The sequence below is a fragment of the Taurulus bubalis genome (assembly GCF_910589615.1).
Source record: "Taurulus bubalis genome assembly, chromosome: 16".
Taxonomy (NCBI): Eukaryota; Metazoa; Chordata; class Actinopteri; order Perciformes; family Cottidae; genus Taurulus; species Taurulus bubalis.
Window position 1 is genome coordinate 2910488 of NC_136604.1, and position 16406 is coordinate 2926893.

Consider the following 16406-nt stretch of genomic DNA (forward strand, 5'->3'; position numbering starts at 1 on the left):
CCAACAATCAGACAGAGTTCCCCAGAGCGCTGACGTCAGGACTCTGGCAGACTAGGCGCTGTGAAGCACGGAGTTCTCTAAAGTGAAGTCGTACTGGAAGCTAGCCAGGTTGTAGTTCACGTCCCGGGACAGCAGCACGTCTGGGATGAGGGGGAGCCCCGCCTGCACGGCCAGGACATGGGGAGCCAGCGTGAAGGGGACGTCTCCGAGGAGATCCGGGAGAGGCGAGGCGGCCTCGGTGGCCGGCGCCGGCCACGTGGGCGGCAGCGGCGCGGGGGGCCTCGTGCTGGCGGGTTGAGCAGGATAGGCTGGCTGTGAGGAAACAGAGACACGGAGTTAAAGTCAGTGTGCAGAGAGGAGAAGCTACTTTCAGATGCACGTTTGCTCCTCGTCTCTCTTCACAGCGGCTATGGAGCTTTAGGGCGAGCTTTAGGACGATCTTTAGAACGAGCTTTAGGACGATCTTTAGAACGAGCTTTAAGACAAGCTATAGGACGAGCTTTAAGACGAGCTTTAAGACAAGCTTTAGGGCGAGTTTTAGGACGATCTTTAGAACGAGCTTTAAGACAAGCTTTAGGACGAGCTTTAGGACGAGCTTTAGGACGAGCTTTAAGACGAGCTTTAGGGCGAGTTTTAGGACGAGCTTTAGAACGAGCTTTAGGACGAGCTTTAAGACGAGCTTTAGGACGAGCTTTAGGACAAGCTTTAGGACAAGCTTTAGGACGAGCTTTAGAACAAGCTTTGTGACGAGCTTTAGGACGATCTTTAGAACGAGCTTTAAGACAAGCTTTAGGACGAGCTTTAAGACAAGCTTTAGGACGAGCTTTAGAACGAGCTTTAAGACAAGCTTTAGGACGAGCTTTAAGACGAGCTTTAGGACGAGCTTTAAGACAAGCTTTAGGGCGAGTTTTAGGACGAGCTTTAGGACGAGCTTTAGGACGAGCTTTAGGACGAGCTTTAAGACAAGCTTTAGGACGAGTTTTAGGACGAGCTTTAGGACGAGCTTTAGAACAAGCTTTGTGACGAGCTTTGGGACGATCTTTAGGACGATCTTTAGGACAAGCTTTAGGACGAGCTTTAGGACGAGCTTTAAGACGAGCTTTAGGACGATCTTTAGGACGAGCTTTAGGACGAGCTTTAGGACGAGCTTTAGGACGAGCTTTAGGACAAGCTTTGTGACGAGCTTTGTGACGATCTTTAGGACGAGCTTTAGGACGAGCTTTAGGACGAGCTTTAGAACAAGCTTTAGAACGAGCTTTAGAACGAGCTTTAGGACGAGCTTTAAGACGAGCTTTAGAACAAGCTTTGTGACGAGCTTTAGGACGATCTTTAGGACGAGCTTTAAGACGAGCTTTAGAACAAGCTTTGTGACGAGCTTTAGGACCAGCTTTAGGACCAGCTTTAGGACGATCTCACATACAGAGAGACCGCTTTGTACTCAACTTTATTCTCCCAAACATTTCATATTATCCTTAAAGACCTTCCTCAAGCTGACAAACCACCATCAATTGGTTTTACAAGTTAACCTTTGCGCATTGCATTGTGGGACATCAGTGTACATCAACAGAACACTTCAAATAGAGCTGGATGTCAATCAAATGTCAAGATATTTTCTTCAATATCGATATACACTTCGATATCGATATTGCAACGATATTTTAGGTTGACTATTGGTGCTTTCAAAAAGTATTTCCACAATGAGATCGTTCATAAATAATAGTAATGATGTTTTTGTATTTTGGGGTACAAAGACATGGCGGTCCCTCTGGCTACTGAGCAGAGACATTTAGTTTTGTTCGGGTTTAAGACTGCACAAGCTTCCCTTGTAATGTGACATTCTGTCCTCAGTCATGTTTTAGATGGATTTATACGTACTGTGCTGCACTAAAATGCACATTCCAACATGCTGTTCCTAATTAGTGCAGTGTGCTGAACAACAAAGCCTCAGTGGCGTCGTGAAAGGAAAGACTGTTGGTAAATTACGGGGTGATTCATTGTTGCTGCAATGAAGCACATGGAAGTAGTTTTCTATAAGCAGAGACTTCCTGTGAAATCGTGTTTACTCCACTATTGAGACTTTTGAGCAGGCAGCCATTGTACTGAATTTGGAGGAGTCACCGCTATGGTGTGCGGCCTCGCTAAGCGACAGCCGCTTCATAGCGCCCTGCCGGGATCGAGACCGCGTACCCTCCGCCCACTTCCCCTCAGTGTGAAAGCCCCTGAGGAAAGGACGTTACAGAGACGTGGTCCCCACCATCTTGCACTATGGCAGTGGAGTGGTGACATCATGCCATTAGGCCGCAATGTCTTGGGTTCAATTTCTGCCATTGGACATTTGTTGTAGGGCTGTGCGTTATACCGGTTCAACCGGTATACCGGTTTCAAATTTCCATACCGTATGAATTTTTCATATACCGTCATACGCCGTAACAACAGCAAAATATATTGTTCACAGCTCACCGTCAAAGGCGTAGCGGTCGGAGCTACGTACCTTACGTGTCATGGTTATAACTTCATAACAACAATTAATAACCCACAACTATGTTGGTACATAGAGGGTGATATGAAGGTGAAAAGAAACGGAAGAGACAGAGCGTCAGACATCACACAAACAGCTGTTCACCGCTCACTTGCTGGCTGCGAGTGAGTTGGCCAGCGAGCGGTGAACAGCTGTTCAGTTGGCCGGCGGTCCTTTTCAGCGTCAATGAATGAAACCTCCAGAATCTTACAAAATACCGTGATATGAATTTTCGACCATACCGACCAGCCCTACTTTGTTGCATCCCCCCCTTCTGTTTCTACATCCTCTGTCAAAGGCAAATAGCTAAAAGCATACCGGACATGATGATACACAACATGTCAGGAGAGACGGGGCTGCTACAGTGCAAGAAAAGCCCAAGAGTTGGACTCATGAGCTGGGGGAGGTTTACATTCACTCCACAAAATGGCTTCTCCTCGACAGAGACATCAGATTTTTCTTGGAGCTTCAGAGGAGAGAGAATCCTCCAGAGTGGCAGATTTGTGTTTTTGTGCTTTGGCATGTAATTAGAGGCAAATGTGAGACTAAATGCAGAGAAGATGTTGTTACAGGAAATGCGTATTCCTCTGCAATCAAGAGGCAGAGCTTTCCTCTGGGATCAGATCAGCTTCTACGAAACAAAGAACCAAAAACGACGCTGCACCCGGGAATGATCGGGATGTTTGCAGTAAGGACACAGTAACACGAATCTGCTTATTATTTTGTCCATTAACTGATTCATCATTTTGTCCATACAAATATTAATAAATGGATAAATGGGGGGGTGGGGGGGGGAGAATGTCCATTCTACTTTGCCAGAACCCAAAGCGACATTTTCAAATGTCTTGTCCAACCATCAGTCCAAAACTAAAATAATCCTTAAATTCCCCCACATCTACCACGGGACTAGCAAAAACATGTTAGCGATTAATCCATGATAAACAGTTCTGGCATATGATTCACTCTTTATTCAGCTCTACTGAATTATTTGAAACAAGTGCTTGATCGATCTCCATCGATCACCTGACGGTACCTTTGAGCACAAGCAGGCAGAACCTGGAGAACCGAGGCTGTATAGCGGAGCGTGGAACGCACCGAATGGGTTCTATCTTAGAAGAGTTCTGGCGCTGCAGCACCCCGTCACACCTCAGTCAGCAGGCCGAACACATGTTCATAGTTCTAATGAGCAGATGCATTTTGATAATATAAATTGTTGTATTCTGTAGATATTCTGCATTTAATTATGATTACGTCTATTAGAGTTCAGGTTGTGCAAGGTCAGTTTAACAAATACTTTCTGTGAGAAGTTTCTGTGAGACCAGTCCGGTTGTCTGTTCCTCACGGTTCCTCAAGGTTCCTCAAGGTTCCACGCTCTGCACCACAACACTCACACCTGTTTATCAGTATGTTGACATTAGAGAAGCAGACTGGTCATTGCGTTCCAGCCTTGTGAGAAAAGATGAGAACATGATTCTCCTCCACTTAGACATGTTGGAGCCAATAGAAATGTTAGATGTTCATGACGGAAAACCGTGTATTAAAGAGACGAACTTCCGGGGTGTTTTTGGACGGTCAACCTGCGTGTTGACTGGACGACTCCCTGCTATCAAGATTGCAGTACTTGTTACTCTACTTGTGATCAAGGAAATTAAATTCAGAGAACGAGAGAAGTTGTTTGACTAAGTTCTTCCGGACGCTACACCAGGCATCCAATAATTAGTACGCATAAACAATTTGAAAAGACTTTAAATCAAGTCTATTAGGAATCGGACTCAGTCCCGGCCAACAATTCCTCACTGCTCATCTGGCCTCCATCCAATACAAACAGGTACATCCAATACAAACAGGTGTAAAAAAAAAGAAGAAAAGTGCAGAAGACAGCGTCCTAAACTAAGCAAGTGATTGGCCGAGGTTGATGGTCGATGTGCGGAAACATCGTCCACTATGACTTAACCTGTGCACGCAATCCAAATGAATTAAGGAAAACACCGCTCAGCAGCTGTCGTTTCCTGAAATGTTTCACCGCCACCTCAACAGATAGACGTCCATGTGAATTAGGACTCGTGTGTTAGGAGCAAAGCTGAAACTAGCATGACGCGGGCGAGACGTTTTGAGTGGACAAAAGACGAGACCAGTCGTCCTGAGGTGTTCGATCGCAGCGCTGATGTGGTCGTTGTGGAAGGAAGTGACAGCGGGCATGGTCTAGTATTTGGGGAGGAGGACGTACTGGTTGCATAATTGTACAGCACTATTGCATCGATACGCTGCTGTGAACAGGCTGTAGCTTAACGTGAGGTTATTAGCCTTTAGAAGTTGGCTTAAATCTACAGCTGGGGCGAAAACCTCAACAAGCTCACCCGAAACGGCTGCACGATGACGTTGGTCGACGGCTGCGCGATGTTCATGGTCTGCATCTTCCTCCTCTGCTCCTCCACCGTCTCTCCTGCAGGAGGAATGTGGCAGAAAGTTATTCACAACGTATTCAGCATTGAAGGTGCAATGTGTAATGCATGGCAGCATGCTATGAAGACGAAAGGGGCAGCATGTCATCTCCACCACCGAGTCCACAGTCTAAATGTACAGTCATAAAAACATCAAAAGAAATCCCTAACTAGCAGCAGACAACAAACTCTGAGAGAAGATCAATACAACACGTTAGCCGCCGGTGTGATGAGACACTGACCGGGTCTGTGTCCGCTTTGCTAGTTGGTTTATTGGATTAAATCAAAAGTTTTACTCATGTTTTTGTTTCGTCCTCCCCACCAGGAGGGAGGAGTCAACGTGAGTGTCACCCACATGTTTGTGAACCGACGTTTTGAAGCCTGGAGTTCGCCATTTTGTTTGTTTTTTTGCAACCAGTGACAGGAAGTGACCATATATGGGCTGCGGAGGAGGAGTGCCGCAGAGACGCCGCTGTCGGCCCTGATAGCCGACCTGCTGGCTCAGTCACAGCTGCCTGGACACATTTGAGCTGCGATAGCTAACAGCTAACTGAAGGCATCCCGCTAACTGAATTGATTTGGAGTCTTTTCTTCAACACAAAGCCGGTCAATGAGAAGAGAGTATGTGTGCTGCTGAACAAAAAGCTTTTTCTGACCACAATAATGGATTCAAAAGCATTAGGAGTGCTGAGAAGAAGCAAACGGTATTGTGAGCTCAAGTGTGTGCCTCCAAATGTGAGCAGTATTGCTTTTATCCTGCGAGTAGGAGCTGTGGTTAGCTGCACATTCATGATGTCATGGAGCCGATGAAGCAGAGCTCTCAGGTCAAGAGGCTGAAACACTGAGTGAGGAGGCACAGAGTGAAGAGGTAATGCTGTAACACTCCTCCTCCTCCTCCTCCTCCTCCTCCTCCTCCTCCGGGCCAAACTAACTGTCCACAGAGTGACATCATTCACAGTGATGTCATTGTGTGCAGCTTCCAAATGGAAGAGAGGAGCTTTTCCTCTGGGACGAGCCCCAACGCCCTCTTTGTGTACACATGGCGTCTTCAACCACCGGATCCCTATCAGTGGAGATCATGGTCCTCACAAAGCACTCCGCAATGCTTGCTCTTATTGTCGCTGCATGTTCGGGGTTTTTAGTCAAACATGAAAACAATGTCTAAGAGCTTAAAATGATGACTTCCTTCTTTAAAAGGTGTTTGTGGATGTTTACTTCCGTACTTATTTACCCCCGGGTGTATGAATAAGAAAGGACAACAATTTCAACACGATTCATGTCATGCGGATGTAAGACTTTCACAAATGAAACCTAAAAATCAGCAAATAAACAATCTCATTGTTATAATAATAATAATAATAACAATTCAAACTTTTATAGCGTTTTTCTAAGTACAAAAAGACGCTTTACATTGAGGACAAGAGACAAACGGAACAAATGGAAAGACAAAGCAAACAGAACATTATTATTCCATCTCACATCCAATGTGCTGTAGTACAAAGACAACACAAAACATTCCTCTTAAAAAGGACCAGTGTGTGTCAATAAGCAGAAATGCAATATAATATGAATAAGTATGTTTTCTTAAGAGTATAATCACCTGAAACTTTGTGAGCTTAGAATGAGCCGTTTGTCTCCATAGGGAACCCGTCCTCTTTATGGAGTTCACCGTGTTCCTACAGAAGCCCAGAAGGGACAAACTAGCTCTAGCAAGAGTCTTTCACGTTTTTAAGTTACCTGAAGGCCAAACTGCAGGAACATGAGCCACCACTAGATGGCACTGAATCCTACACACTGTCCCTTTAAGGAGTGCATTTTAGGACAGGTTCACATTCTTCCAAAAAAAAATATATATATACATATACATATATATACACATATATATATATACACATATATATATATACACATATATATATACACATATATATATATACACATATATATATACACATATATATATATATATATATATATATACATATACATATACACACACACATATATACATACACACACACACACACATTTAAAACAAGCCTTCACATCTAAGAAGCTGGACCCATCAAATATTTGGCCTTGCGGAACTAATATGAGGCTTCGGTAATACAAGGATTAGTCCAAACACATGGGCATCGTCCAACGTTAAGTATTACAATTTTAATACTCACATGTAATACACCAAACCAATAACTGATTCATTGAGAAATGTCAGCAGATTAATTTCAAGTGAAAATAAGTTATTTGCAGCCATCCTTTCCATGAGAAGCGCTATCCATATCATATTAGAGCGCTGGATATATCTAAATCCTATTTAAAGAGTTTGTATTCTGTTTTCATCACCGCCTCCTATTCATGTTTTAATATCCTATACACGTGTCTAAAATGTGTTGTAATGGTTTTATTACATAGTTTTATACTTTACTCTGTGACTATATCGCTCTGCTTGTTGGGCACATGACAGGCCTCTGTTTTAAATAAAATATAGCATGTGTCATAAACCTTCAAGCCCTGAAGCAGTGACTCCTCTGACACCACAGACGGTTTGGTTTTTGAAGCCTTCCTTTCAAACGAGAGCGGACCAGCAGCCTCTTCCTGCTGGGACGTCCCACAGACTTGGGCCTGTCCGACTGAGCGGTGCACCGGTTGTCTCCGCTACGAGGACGCGAGTACATGTTCAGAGGCGTGTGAGCTCAGTGGGACGCTCCGACACTCGTTCTCCTCTGCCAAAAAAATGGGCTGCTCCGGTCAAAGCCACGGCAAAGGTCACGGCACACTTCTGCGGATCGTTGGGATTTTAGGTAAAAACTGTTTGGAGGATTCAGTTGGAACTACCAGGAAATTCAAGCTAAATATTAAAATATAAATAATTCTGTAAACATTCATTGTTATGCAATTTGTGTCACATGCCCCGCCCCTTTAGGAGACAATAGCGGCAGGTCCAGAGTCTATTAACTCCAAAGGGAGAAGTGAACGTGAACACACAGATTATGACCCATTCTATCGCTCCATAGTCATCAAACTAAATATCAGACCCATTTGTTTCACACAATCTCCCCAACATTCTGACACTAAAATGTCATTTTTCTCAGCTAAACTCTCTCGTTAAAGAACGCCACGGCTAACCAATGACGTCCGTGCTCCAGATTGCAAAACAAAGTCACATTCTTAGGAAACTGCTTAATGTGTGATATTTCAGATTTGGTCACGTGGTAAAGGATGATCATGAGGCGAGGAGCACAACGTGAAGCACCACAAACTTCCTGCGCTAGCATTTCCTTTTTGTATTCTTCCCTTCAGCATCTCACTGAGCTCCTCCCACTGCGGATGATAGCACTGGAGCGTAATACCACCTGCATGTTGGTTCTCTGTATCTGTATGAAGCATTACACCTGTAATATTCTGACTCAAATGAACTGGAAAGGAACATACATTCACGAGCTCCGTTAACCTTCTCACGGTGACACGGTTGTCAAAGAGTTTGCGTCATTGAAGATCTTCGAAGTGAGCCGTTCCTCACACAGTACATGAGGGGGATATCACACCAAACTCCACTCAACAGCTGTCACGTAAACAACGTCCTACTAAGACCAATGACTAAAGGTATCGCCATTCCTGCTGTTTGGTGATTTAATTGTATAGAACATTTGAAAAGCATTTTTAAAATGCCAAACTGTTTATTTGATGTGAAATTAGATCAGATTGCGTTTCTCACCAACGATAACAAAGCCTCCATCCGCGTCCTTATCGGCTGCTGACTTCTTGGAGTCTTTCCGGAGTCCAAGGAAGCTGAACATGATGATTCTGTTAAAATAAGATACTAAAGGTGAGCCACAGACAGCTGAGATGTGATTATATTTATAGGTTTATTCAACATTCAGCTAACACTTCCTGGGATACTTTTAGCTAGCTAACGTCAGAGCAAGATAGATAGATAGATTTATACTTTATTAATCCCCAAGGGGACATTTGTATGGGGCTGTAATATCGTATTTATTCTAAAAGCATGAACATAGGTACGCCGTTTGTTTTAAAATTAAGACAAAAGCTGTAGCGACGGTCTTACTCTCGGTGTCGTCCTGACTTTCAGAGGCGGAAATGACTTTGGTTCATGTTCGCTCGTGTTTTAGTTTCAATAAGTTCGGTTTCACTCGGTTTCGTTCGGTCCCTGCTCTTGTAAACCACACGTTATAACCTAATTCATCTTCCGTCGGTACTTTAACCGTGCAATTCCGTCCGTGTTATGTTATGGCGCTGACGTCACTGACCATAACACGGTCCGTGTCCGTGTAGAAACTGTAACGCTGCCTATAGTTCCGATGCAAACGGTGCTGTCGGCAACATGTAAAGCAGAGCTCTGTTTGTTGTTTCCGGGGAACTACATGTCAGAACACAGCGGTGGGGGCGTTGGATTTCTACCACAGCGTTTGCCGTAATTACAAACCCAGCGGGTTTTCAACGTGGATATAGAAACCCCGCCCGCGAGAGCTTGTGTGTGACATAAAAGTATTCAACTAAATATTTCCCGCGCGCGATACTGCTTCGTACTGAGTTCAGCAGCAACGCCGTCAACACAAAACCCGTAAAGATGGCGGGAATACTGGAGCTCCCCAAACCGAGAATAACCTGCGCCCTGCTGTCGCAGTACATCAGCAAACCGGTCTGCTTCGTCGGGCGCGTGGAGAAGGTGAGTATAGCGGGAGGGAGGTTGGGTGGTTGACGTTATTTGATCAGGTAATAACATGGCGTCTCTCCCGCGGCGCCAGGTTAACCCGACGGGGAAGTCGTTCACTGTCGCGGATGGAGAAGGGAAGACCGCCACCGTGGAGCTGAACGACCCTGTGAGTCACTGCGCCTTCACGTTGGTGCTCACTGCGGTTATCTGTCGTTTAATACCTTTAGGCGTAAACTTCTGCACCTCTTAAACCAACTTAAAGCAACTTAAACCTGGTACTGTGGGAGTCACAGGTCTCTGACGTCATAGCTTGGTCAAAAAGCTACAGTAACAGTCACAGTGTGGAATTGATAGTTTTTTTTAATTTTTAAAAGAGAAAAGGAAAAGTATATATTCATATTTCTTCCAATGCTAAAATAATATTCCGGGTTCTTACAGTCATGGAAAACTTTAAAATGGTTATTTCCAGGCCTGGAAAAGCCATAAAATAAAATCCCAAAAGTCATGTAAATGTGTTATATTCATGTGTTCATGTCGTTCATTTACGCTGAGTTTGAAATAATAATTAACATGCTTTTAAAAGAAAGACTACATTGTCTCACTTTTTCATGTATACACCAAGATTTCACAAAATGTTTGGTCATGGAAATTTGGTTTGAAGTCATGGAAACCCATTGGCCAAAATGCGTCTGAACCTGAATATTCCTCTAGTACAGGGATTCCCAAAGTGGGGTGCGCGCGAGCTGCCTCTAGGGGGTGCGAGAGGAAAAATGTAATGGTGGTCTAATGGTGTAATAATTAATATTAAACATAATTTAAAAAAAAAATTAAGTAGGATTTTTTAATTATAAAAATTCCCTTTTTAAATTTTAAATTAAAAACGTACAATTTAATAAATAGATGCACTTCCGGTCCGGCCGCCAGACTGTCTTTTACGTACACACTAGCTAGCCTAGCTTGTGCACCTAACGTCATTTCATTCATTCAGCAACATCCATGAAAATATGTTAAACTGGCTGAAATCGGGGAAGCTGTCAGGTGGGACATCTGAAGCTATCAGTAATAAAAGAGGAGAGGGACAGAGAGAGAGGGAGGAGCCGGAGGGAGAGAAACGGAGAGGTGCGTTGGGGAGAGACCGGGAGAAGAAATCGACCGGGAGTCGGAGAAAGAGGAGACGAGAGTGAGCATCAGACTGGGAAAAAAAAAGAGGAAATATGATGACAATTATCTGGGTCTGGTCTTCACTTGGATTGGCGATGCAGATTGCCCGAAGCCACAGTGCGTGTTGTGCAGTGAGGTTCTGGCTAACAGCTGTCTGAAGCCTCTTATTTGCGCCGCCACCTGAACACCAGCATGCCAGTGCAAGTCAGAAGCCCCTTACATTTTTTAGATCAAAATTGGAAGAGTTACAAAACAGCCAAAAACAATTGCAGTCTCATTCATGTGTTGGGTCTACAAAACGCACTACGGGCTTCATATCTGCTCCTTTTTTTATTTATATCTGTTTCTGAGCCTATGCATGTGCCACTCTTTGTTCTTTACGTGGCTTACTGTGTTTAAGTAAATACATGTGAAATGCAGTCTGCCTCTGAGCCTGTGCGTGTGTCCTCGCCATCCCTATTGCTCTTTAAAAGTGACGCCTTGTGTAACTGACATTTATACAGCGGACTAAATCTTGTAACAAACAGTTCTCACATTGGTCCGATTTTATGCGGCTATAAATAGGCTCTGTTGCGTTTTTTTTAAGGTGTGGGGGTTTCGGGGTGCGTGAACCCGGTCGGGATGTAGAAGGGGGTGCGTGGCCTAAAAAGTTTGGGAACCGCTGCTCTAGTACTATTACTCCATCAAAAAGGCCAGCCCTTTCTTTCTTTTAACATATGAATAATGGTATCAAATGAAGAGTTTTCTATAAATCTTTCCCTAGCTTGAAGAAGAGCTGAGCGGCATTATTGAGGTCCTCGGCGTGGTGTCCAACAAAGGAGTGATAATGGCCGACACGTACAACCTGCTGCGGGAGGACAAGGGCATCCCCTTTGGTAGGTCTGCTTTGGTACTCCGTACGGAGAACCTCATCTGTGGAGGTTCTAAACTGTTCTGTCCGCTCATCCTACAGACCTGGAACTCTACACTGAAGCCCTGAAAGTCATCCATGACTTCCCGCAGCACTACCCGTTCGACGTGTCTGCGAGTGGATGAGGAGGAGCTCACTGGAGGCGGACGCTTGGGTCATGTGACCACTTGTTGTTGTGAGGAGAATCGATTTGTACAAAAGAGAGTCTGTAAAGTTCTGTTGGTAAATTAAAACCTGTAAAGACCAAATTCAAGTTTGATTTATTTATTCTCAACATGACACCACAGCAACCTTTTCAAGTTTGCATTCATCTTGACTTTAAGATCAGTATCTGTGTAGAAAGTATCTACATTTAAAAGATGGTTCACATGTTTGTGCTCCTGTTCCTCCGTCATGGTCCTCATCGCTGGAAGGCTGGCAGAGTGAGTTTAGATCAGTACTTCAGACAGGCTTTCTATTGTTTATAATGGGCCCAATATTCATCACAAGCAAACGGTAATGACATGAGTACACCTTATTGTAGCCAATACAACAGGCATATATATATATATATATATATATATATACATACATACACACGACAATACTCTCTCAAGTGTTGAGGTCATAGTTTAGTTTCATTTAATCGTCGGGTATCAAAGAGGAACCAAAATCACCAGATCTCCCGAGCAATAGCCATGATATTGTAAAATTATGATGAACTTTTTCACCATTCATATCTGTTAGACCTTCATTGACCTAAAACAAATACCAAAGACTAGGACAGCAACATTTCACATTTTTATGAGGAAATGAATGACGGCTGGATTCCATTTAGCTGCTTTGATTTCAGGACCCGGTCTTGTGCACACTGGCTCCCTCTCACTGGGGCAGTTGACTAGAACAGAGCATAGTTCATGTCATTAGTCACGCCTGTGCTGGTCCTCCTTGTGATGAGTCACAGGCCCAGTGTCCCCTAAGGCCTCAGACCCTGAACCCTCAGGGACTCACTGACGGCCCTGTTAGCTGGTTGAGTGACTGAGGGCTTGAACCGGTGTAAATATGATATGCTTCATGTCCTCACTGAATACGAAGTGATGGAGTAGCAAAGGCTGCGTTAAGAAAACCAAAAAGCATAACCAAAGTCACAGCACATTCCACCGCGTGCTTGAAAATAACACATGTTATTTTCTCACATTACATTCTTACAGTTGCTTCAATGCTGATACTTTATCAAGACAGAGGGAGCGCTAAAGTGTTCTTCACCCCAAACCCTTAAAAAAAAACATTGTTAGGTAAATAACATTTATTTTCACAATTCAATTCAGTTCATTTTGTATAGCCCAACATCACAAATACAAGTTTGCCTCGGAGGGCTTTACAATCTGTACACATGACATCCCTGTCCCGGGACCTCACATCGGATCAGGAACAACTCCCCCAATAAAGATAGTAAAAACCCTTTCACAGGGAAAACAGGGGAAGAAACCTGACAATCAATCCTTGAAATGACGAAGGCACTTTCAAATGACCAGGTACACAGTGTAAACCCCACTTTGGTGTTTTTATGTTGAGCTCTTTACTTAAGGTTTCATTGAACAGTTTTTTCTTTCTTTTTTCAAAATGTAGCAAAACACTGACAACAAGGAAGAGCTGAGGCACGTAGATAATAATCAGAATAAATATGAAACAATAATTAAATCATAGGTTAGGAAGAGGGCTTCCAGTGTGTGGACTTTTACATTGTTCTCGTTGTGCTTGTGTTGAGAACACAGCAGATACACAAACACACACTGGAGGGGAGTTTGGGATGAGTATTGTTTGGTTTCACAGGGTCACTGTCTGGGATGAAGATGATGCAGGATGAAGATGATGCGGGATGAAGATGATGCGGGATGAAGATGATGCGGGATGAAGATGATGCAGGATGAAGATGATGTGGGATGAAGATGATGCAGGATGAAGATGATGCAGGATGAAGATGATGCGGGATGAAGATGATGCGGGATGAAGATGATGCAGGATGAAGATGATGTGGGATGAAGATGATGCAGGATGAAGATGATGCGGGATGAAGATGATGCAGGATGAAGAGGATTGCAGGATGAAGATGATGCAGGATGAAGATGATGTGGGATGAAGATGATGCAGGATGAAGAGGATGCAGGATGAAGATGATGCAGGATGAAGATGATGTGGGATGAAGAGGATGCAGGATGAAGATGATATGGGCCAGTAGGTCTGGCACAGCTTCAGCCCGTAATGAAGACATGCTCAGTTTTCAATTGCAGTTTAATTTACAATCAAAAACATGCCATATTGCTGTCACATATTTTGCTAAATATTAGCAACATGAAACCTAATGTATTGAGGAAATGACAAACAAAACTGCAATGTCAAAATGTTGAGAAACGGCCACATCGACGCTGCTGATTTGATCCCGTCTGACTTGCTTGTCCCTGATTGGCTCAGAGGAATGTGAGCAACGAGTTCAGGCAAGTTCAGGAGGTTTTACAGGAAGTGAAAGCTTTTCTGATGAAACTTCAGGGAGCTGGAAAGTCCCTCAGTCTGAAATGGAGTCGTACATTTCTAACTGCAGGATGTGCAAACCTATTTGACTTTGGTGCCCTCTGATGTCCAAACTGTTGATGATGTTATTGAGCGAAGGGTTTGGCCTCAGGGAGCGTTACAATCTGTTCAACATAGGACACCTTAAGCTAACCTCTGTATCTCTGCCATTGTATTATATTGGTCTCTCCGTGTTGTCACACGCTCACATAAGCCCCGCCCATAGCTCCTCACAGGATGCTGATTGGTCCGCTCACTGGCTAACTCCACACAAACGCAGAACTTGAAGCCAAGACAAGATGGATTTGTGTGTGATAATCTGCAGCTTTGAGGCCTCGATTTCAGCATTTCGGCCATCTTGGACTCTGGCCGCCGCCATCTTGTTTTTGTGCAACCAGTGAACGGAAGTGACCATATCTGGACCTGTCAATCACAGTAAGCACTTTAATGCAAGAGGTGTTCGGCGAGTTTTCTAAATCTTTGGACAGAGCAAGACTAACTGTTTCTATGTTGCAGTCTTTATGCTAAGCTAAGCTAATCGACTGGTTGCTTCATAAATACCATACAGGTATTAAACTGCCCATTTAAATCAATGAAGTGAATTAGCATATTAACCAAAATGTCAAACTATTTCCTAAATTGAAATTGCAGAATTATTGTCAGGAAAACGTATTTGTAGTTTGTGTTATGTAGAGTGAGTAACCAGTTTAGTGCTCCATTATTGTCGTCGGACTATTCATATTAACCCATAAATGTGTGGGACATTTTAAAGGTGCAGCTGATCTCACTGTTAGATACTGTTGATTGCTTAACGGGATAGTGTGTTGGATTGAGTAGCACCTAGCTGAATACTTATGTGTCCATCTTATTGGGCTGTTTGTTGAGTGAACGCAGAGCAGAGCCTGGACGAGGAGACGCAGAGTAAAGGTGTTTCCCCTTTCTACCAGTAGATGGCAGTACAGGTTTATGTAAACCATACATTTAGTTATATTTACCTGTCTTTGATAATTATCTAGGTTATTGATGTCTTGATCAATAACCTAGATCATTATCCGGGTCACCTGCTTCGCTTTGCATCTCTCTTCAAAAGAAAAAACAAAATCTGCTCGTTATTTAAGTTTGGTTATCTCGTATTTCATTATTGTCAACTTTAACCCTCAAATAGTGCTGTGAGGGTTGGCCTTTAAAATGAATCCAGAATCAGTCAGCCTTTAACATGAAGTCAAGTTGATAATAATTGCAATACACAATTATACAATACACAATACAATCTAATACAATACACACTTTAATACTACTACTAAATGTTATTTCTCTGTTTCCACAGCACACCAACATTTTCTTTCCAAAGACTTGGAGGACCTGATAGATAAACAGGCCTCAAACAACCGGGCGCTGGTCTCTAAGCTCCAGGCTGAGGAGGAGGTCAGTCAGGGCCTCCGAACAGAACTCACCCAGCTCAAAGGAGAGCGCCAGGACCGGGACCAGGACCGGGACCAGGACCGGGCTCAGGACCGGGACCAGGACTGGGACCAGGACCGGGACCAGGACCGGGACCAGGACCGGGACCAGGACCGGGACCAGGACTGGGACCAGGACCGGGAGCAGGGAGCTGAAACCATCCGCTGCTGCAGGAGAAGGTGAAGCAGCTTACCTCCGAACTGCAGAGACAGGTGACCGAAACAGACAATATGTAACAAGTGGAGACAGATGAGCTCCTCTAGGAGAACAACAGCAAGACACGCCTGGAAGAAGAGACCAGGACCCTGAAGGACAATGCTTCTGAGAAAGAGAAGACCAGTTTCAAAGACTTGGAGGACCTGAAAGAAAAAACGGCCTCAACCAACCTGGAGCTTGGACCATACGAGGAGAGAGGAAAATATGTTTGTAGAGAAATCAGACGTCCTTTCACTGTCAGAGTGGAGATGTTTTCTCTGTAGTCTGTTACCTGTTAAACAAACTGCATTGAGTAGTTACAGTAATGTGAAAAAGTATTGCCCACTTCCTGATTTTTATTGTTTTGCATATTTGTCATCAAACTAATTTGTATATGAGACAAAGATAACCCAAGCAAATACAAAATGTAATGTAATGTATGTAATGTATTTGCCTGCACAAGTTGCAGCAGCCTGCTGGGTGGGAGTACGCTGACGG

The 16406-nt window shown here is 43.9% G+C and overlaps 2 protein-coding genes across 2 annotated transcripts; one reads left to right on the top strand and one right to left on the bottom strand.

Moving 5' to 3' along the window:
* Window positions 1–51: 51 nt before the first annotated feature.
* Window positions 52–9119, bottom strand: umad1 (UBAP1-MVB12-associated (UMA) domain containing 1; the record flags this gene model as incomplete). Its single annotated transcript, XM_079232043.1, has 4 exons — window positions 9026–9119; window positions 8675–8763; window positions 4876–4961; window positions 52–312 (listed from the first exon to the last, which is right to left on the bottom strand). Exons 2-4 carry the CDS (start codon window positions 8754–8756, stop codon window positions 52–54), a joined length of 429 nt encoding a protein of 142 aa, XP_079088169.1. The 5' UTR covers window positions 8757–8763; window positions 9026–9119.
* A 403-nt stretch (window positions 9120–9522) lies between these two features.
* rpa3 (replication protein A3) lies at window positions 9523–11944 on the top strand. Its single transcript, XM_079232166.1, has 4 exons — window positions 9523–9646; window positions 9726–9800; window positions 11559–11670; window positions 11748–11944. Exons 1-4 carry the CDS (start codon window positions 9548–9550, stop codon window positions 11828–11830), a joined length of 369 nt encoding a protein of 122 aa, XP_079088292.1. The 5' UTR covers window positions 9523–9547; the 3' UTR covers window positions 11831–11944.
* The last annotated feature ends 4462 nt before the right edge of the window (window positions 11945–16406 follow it).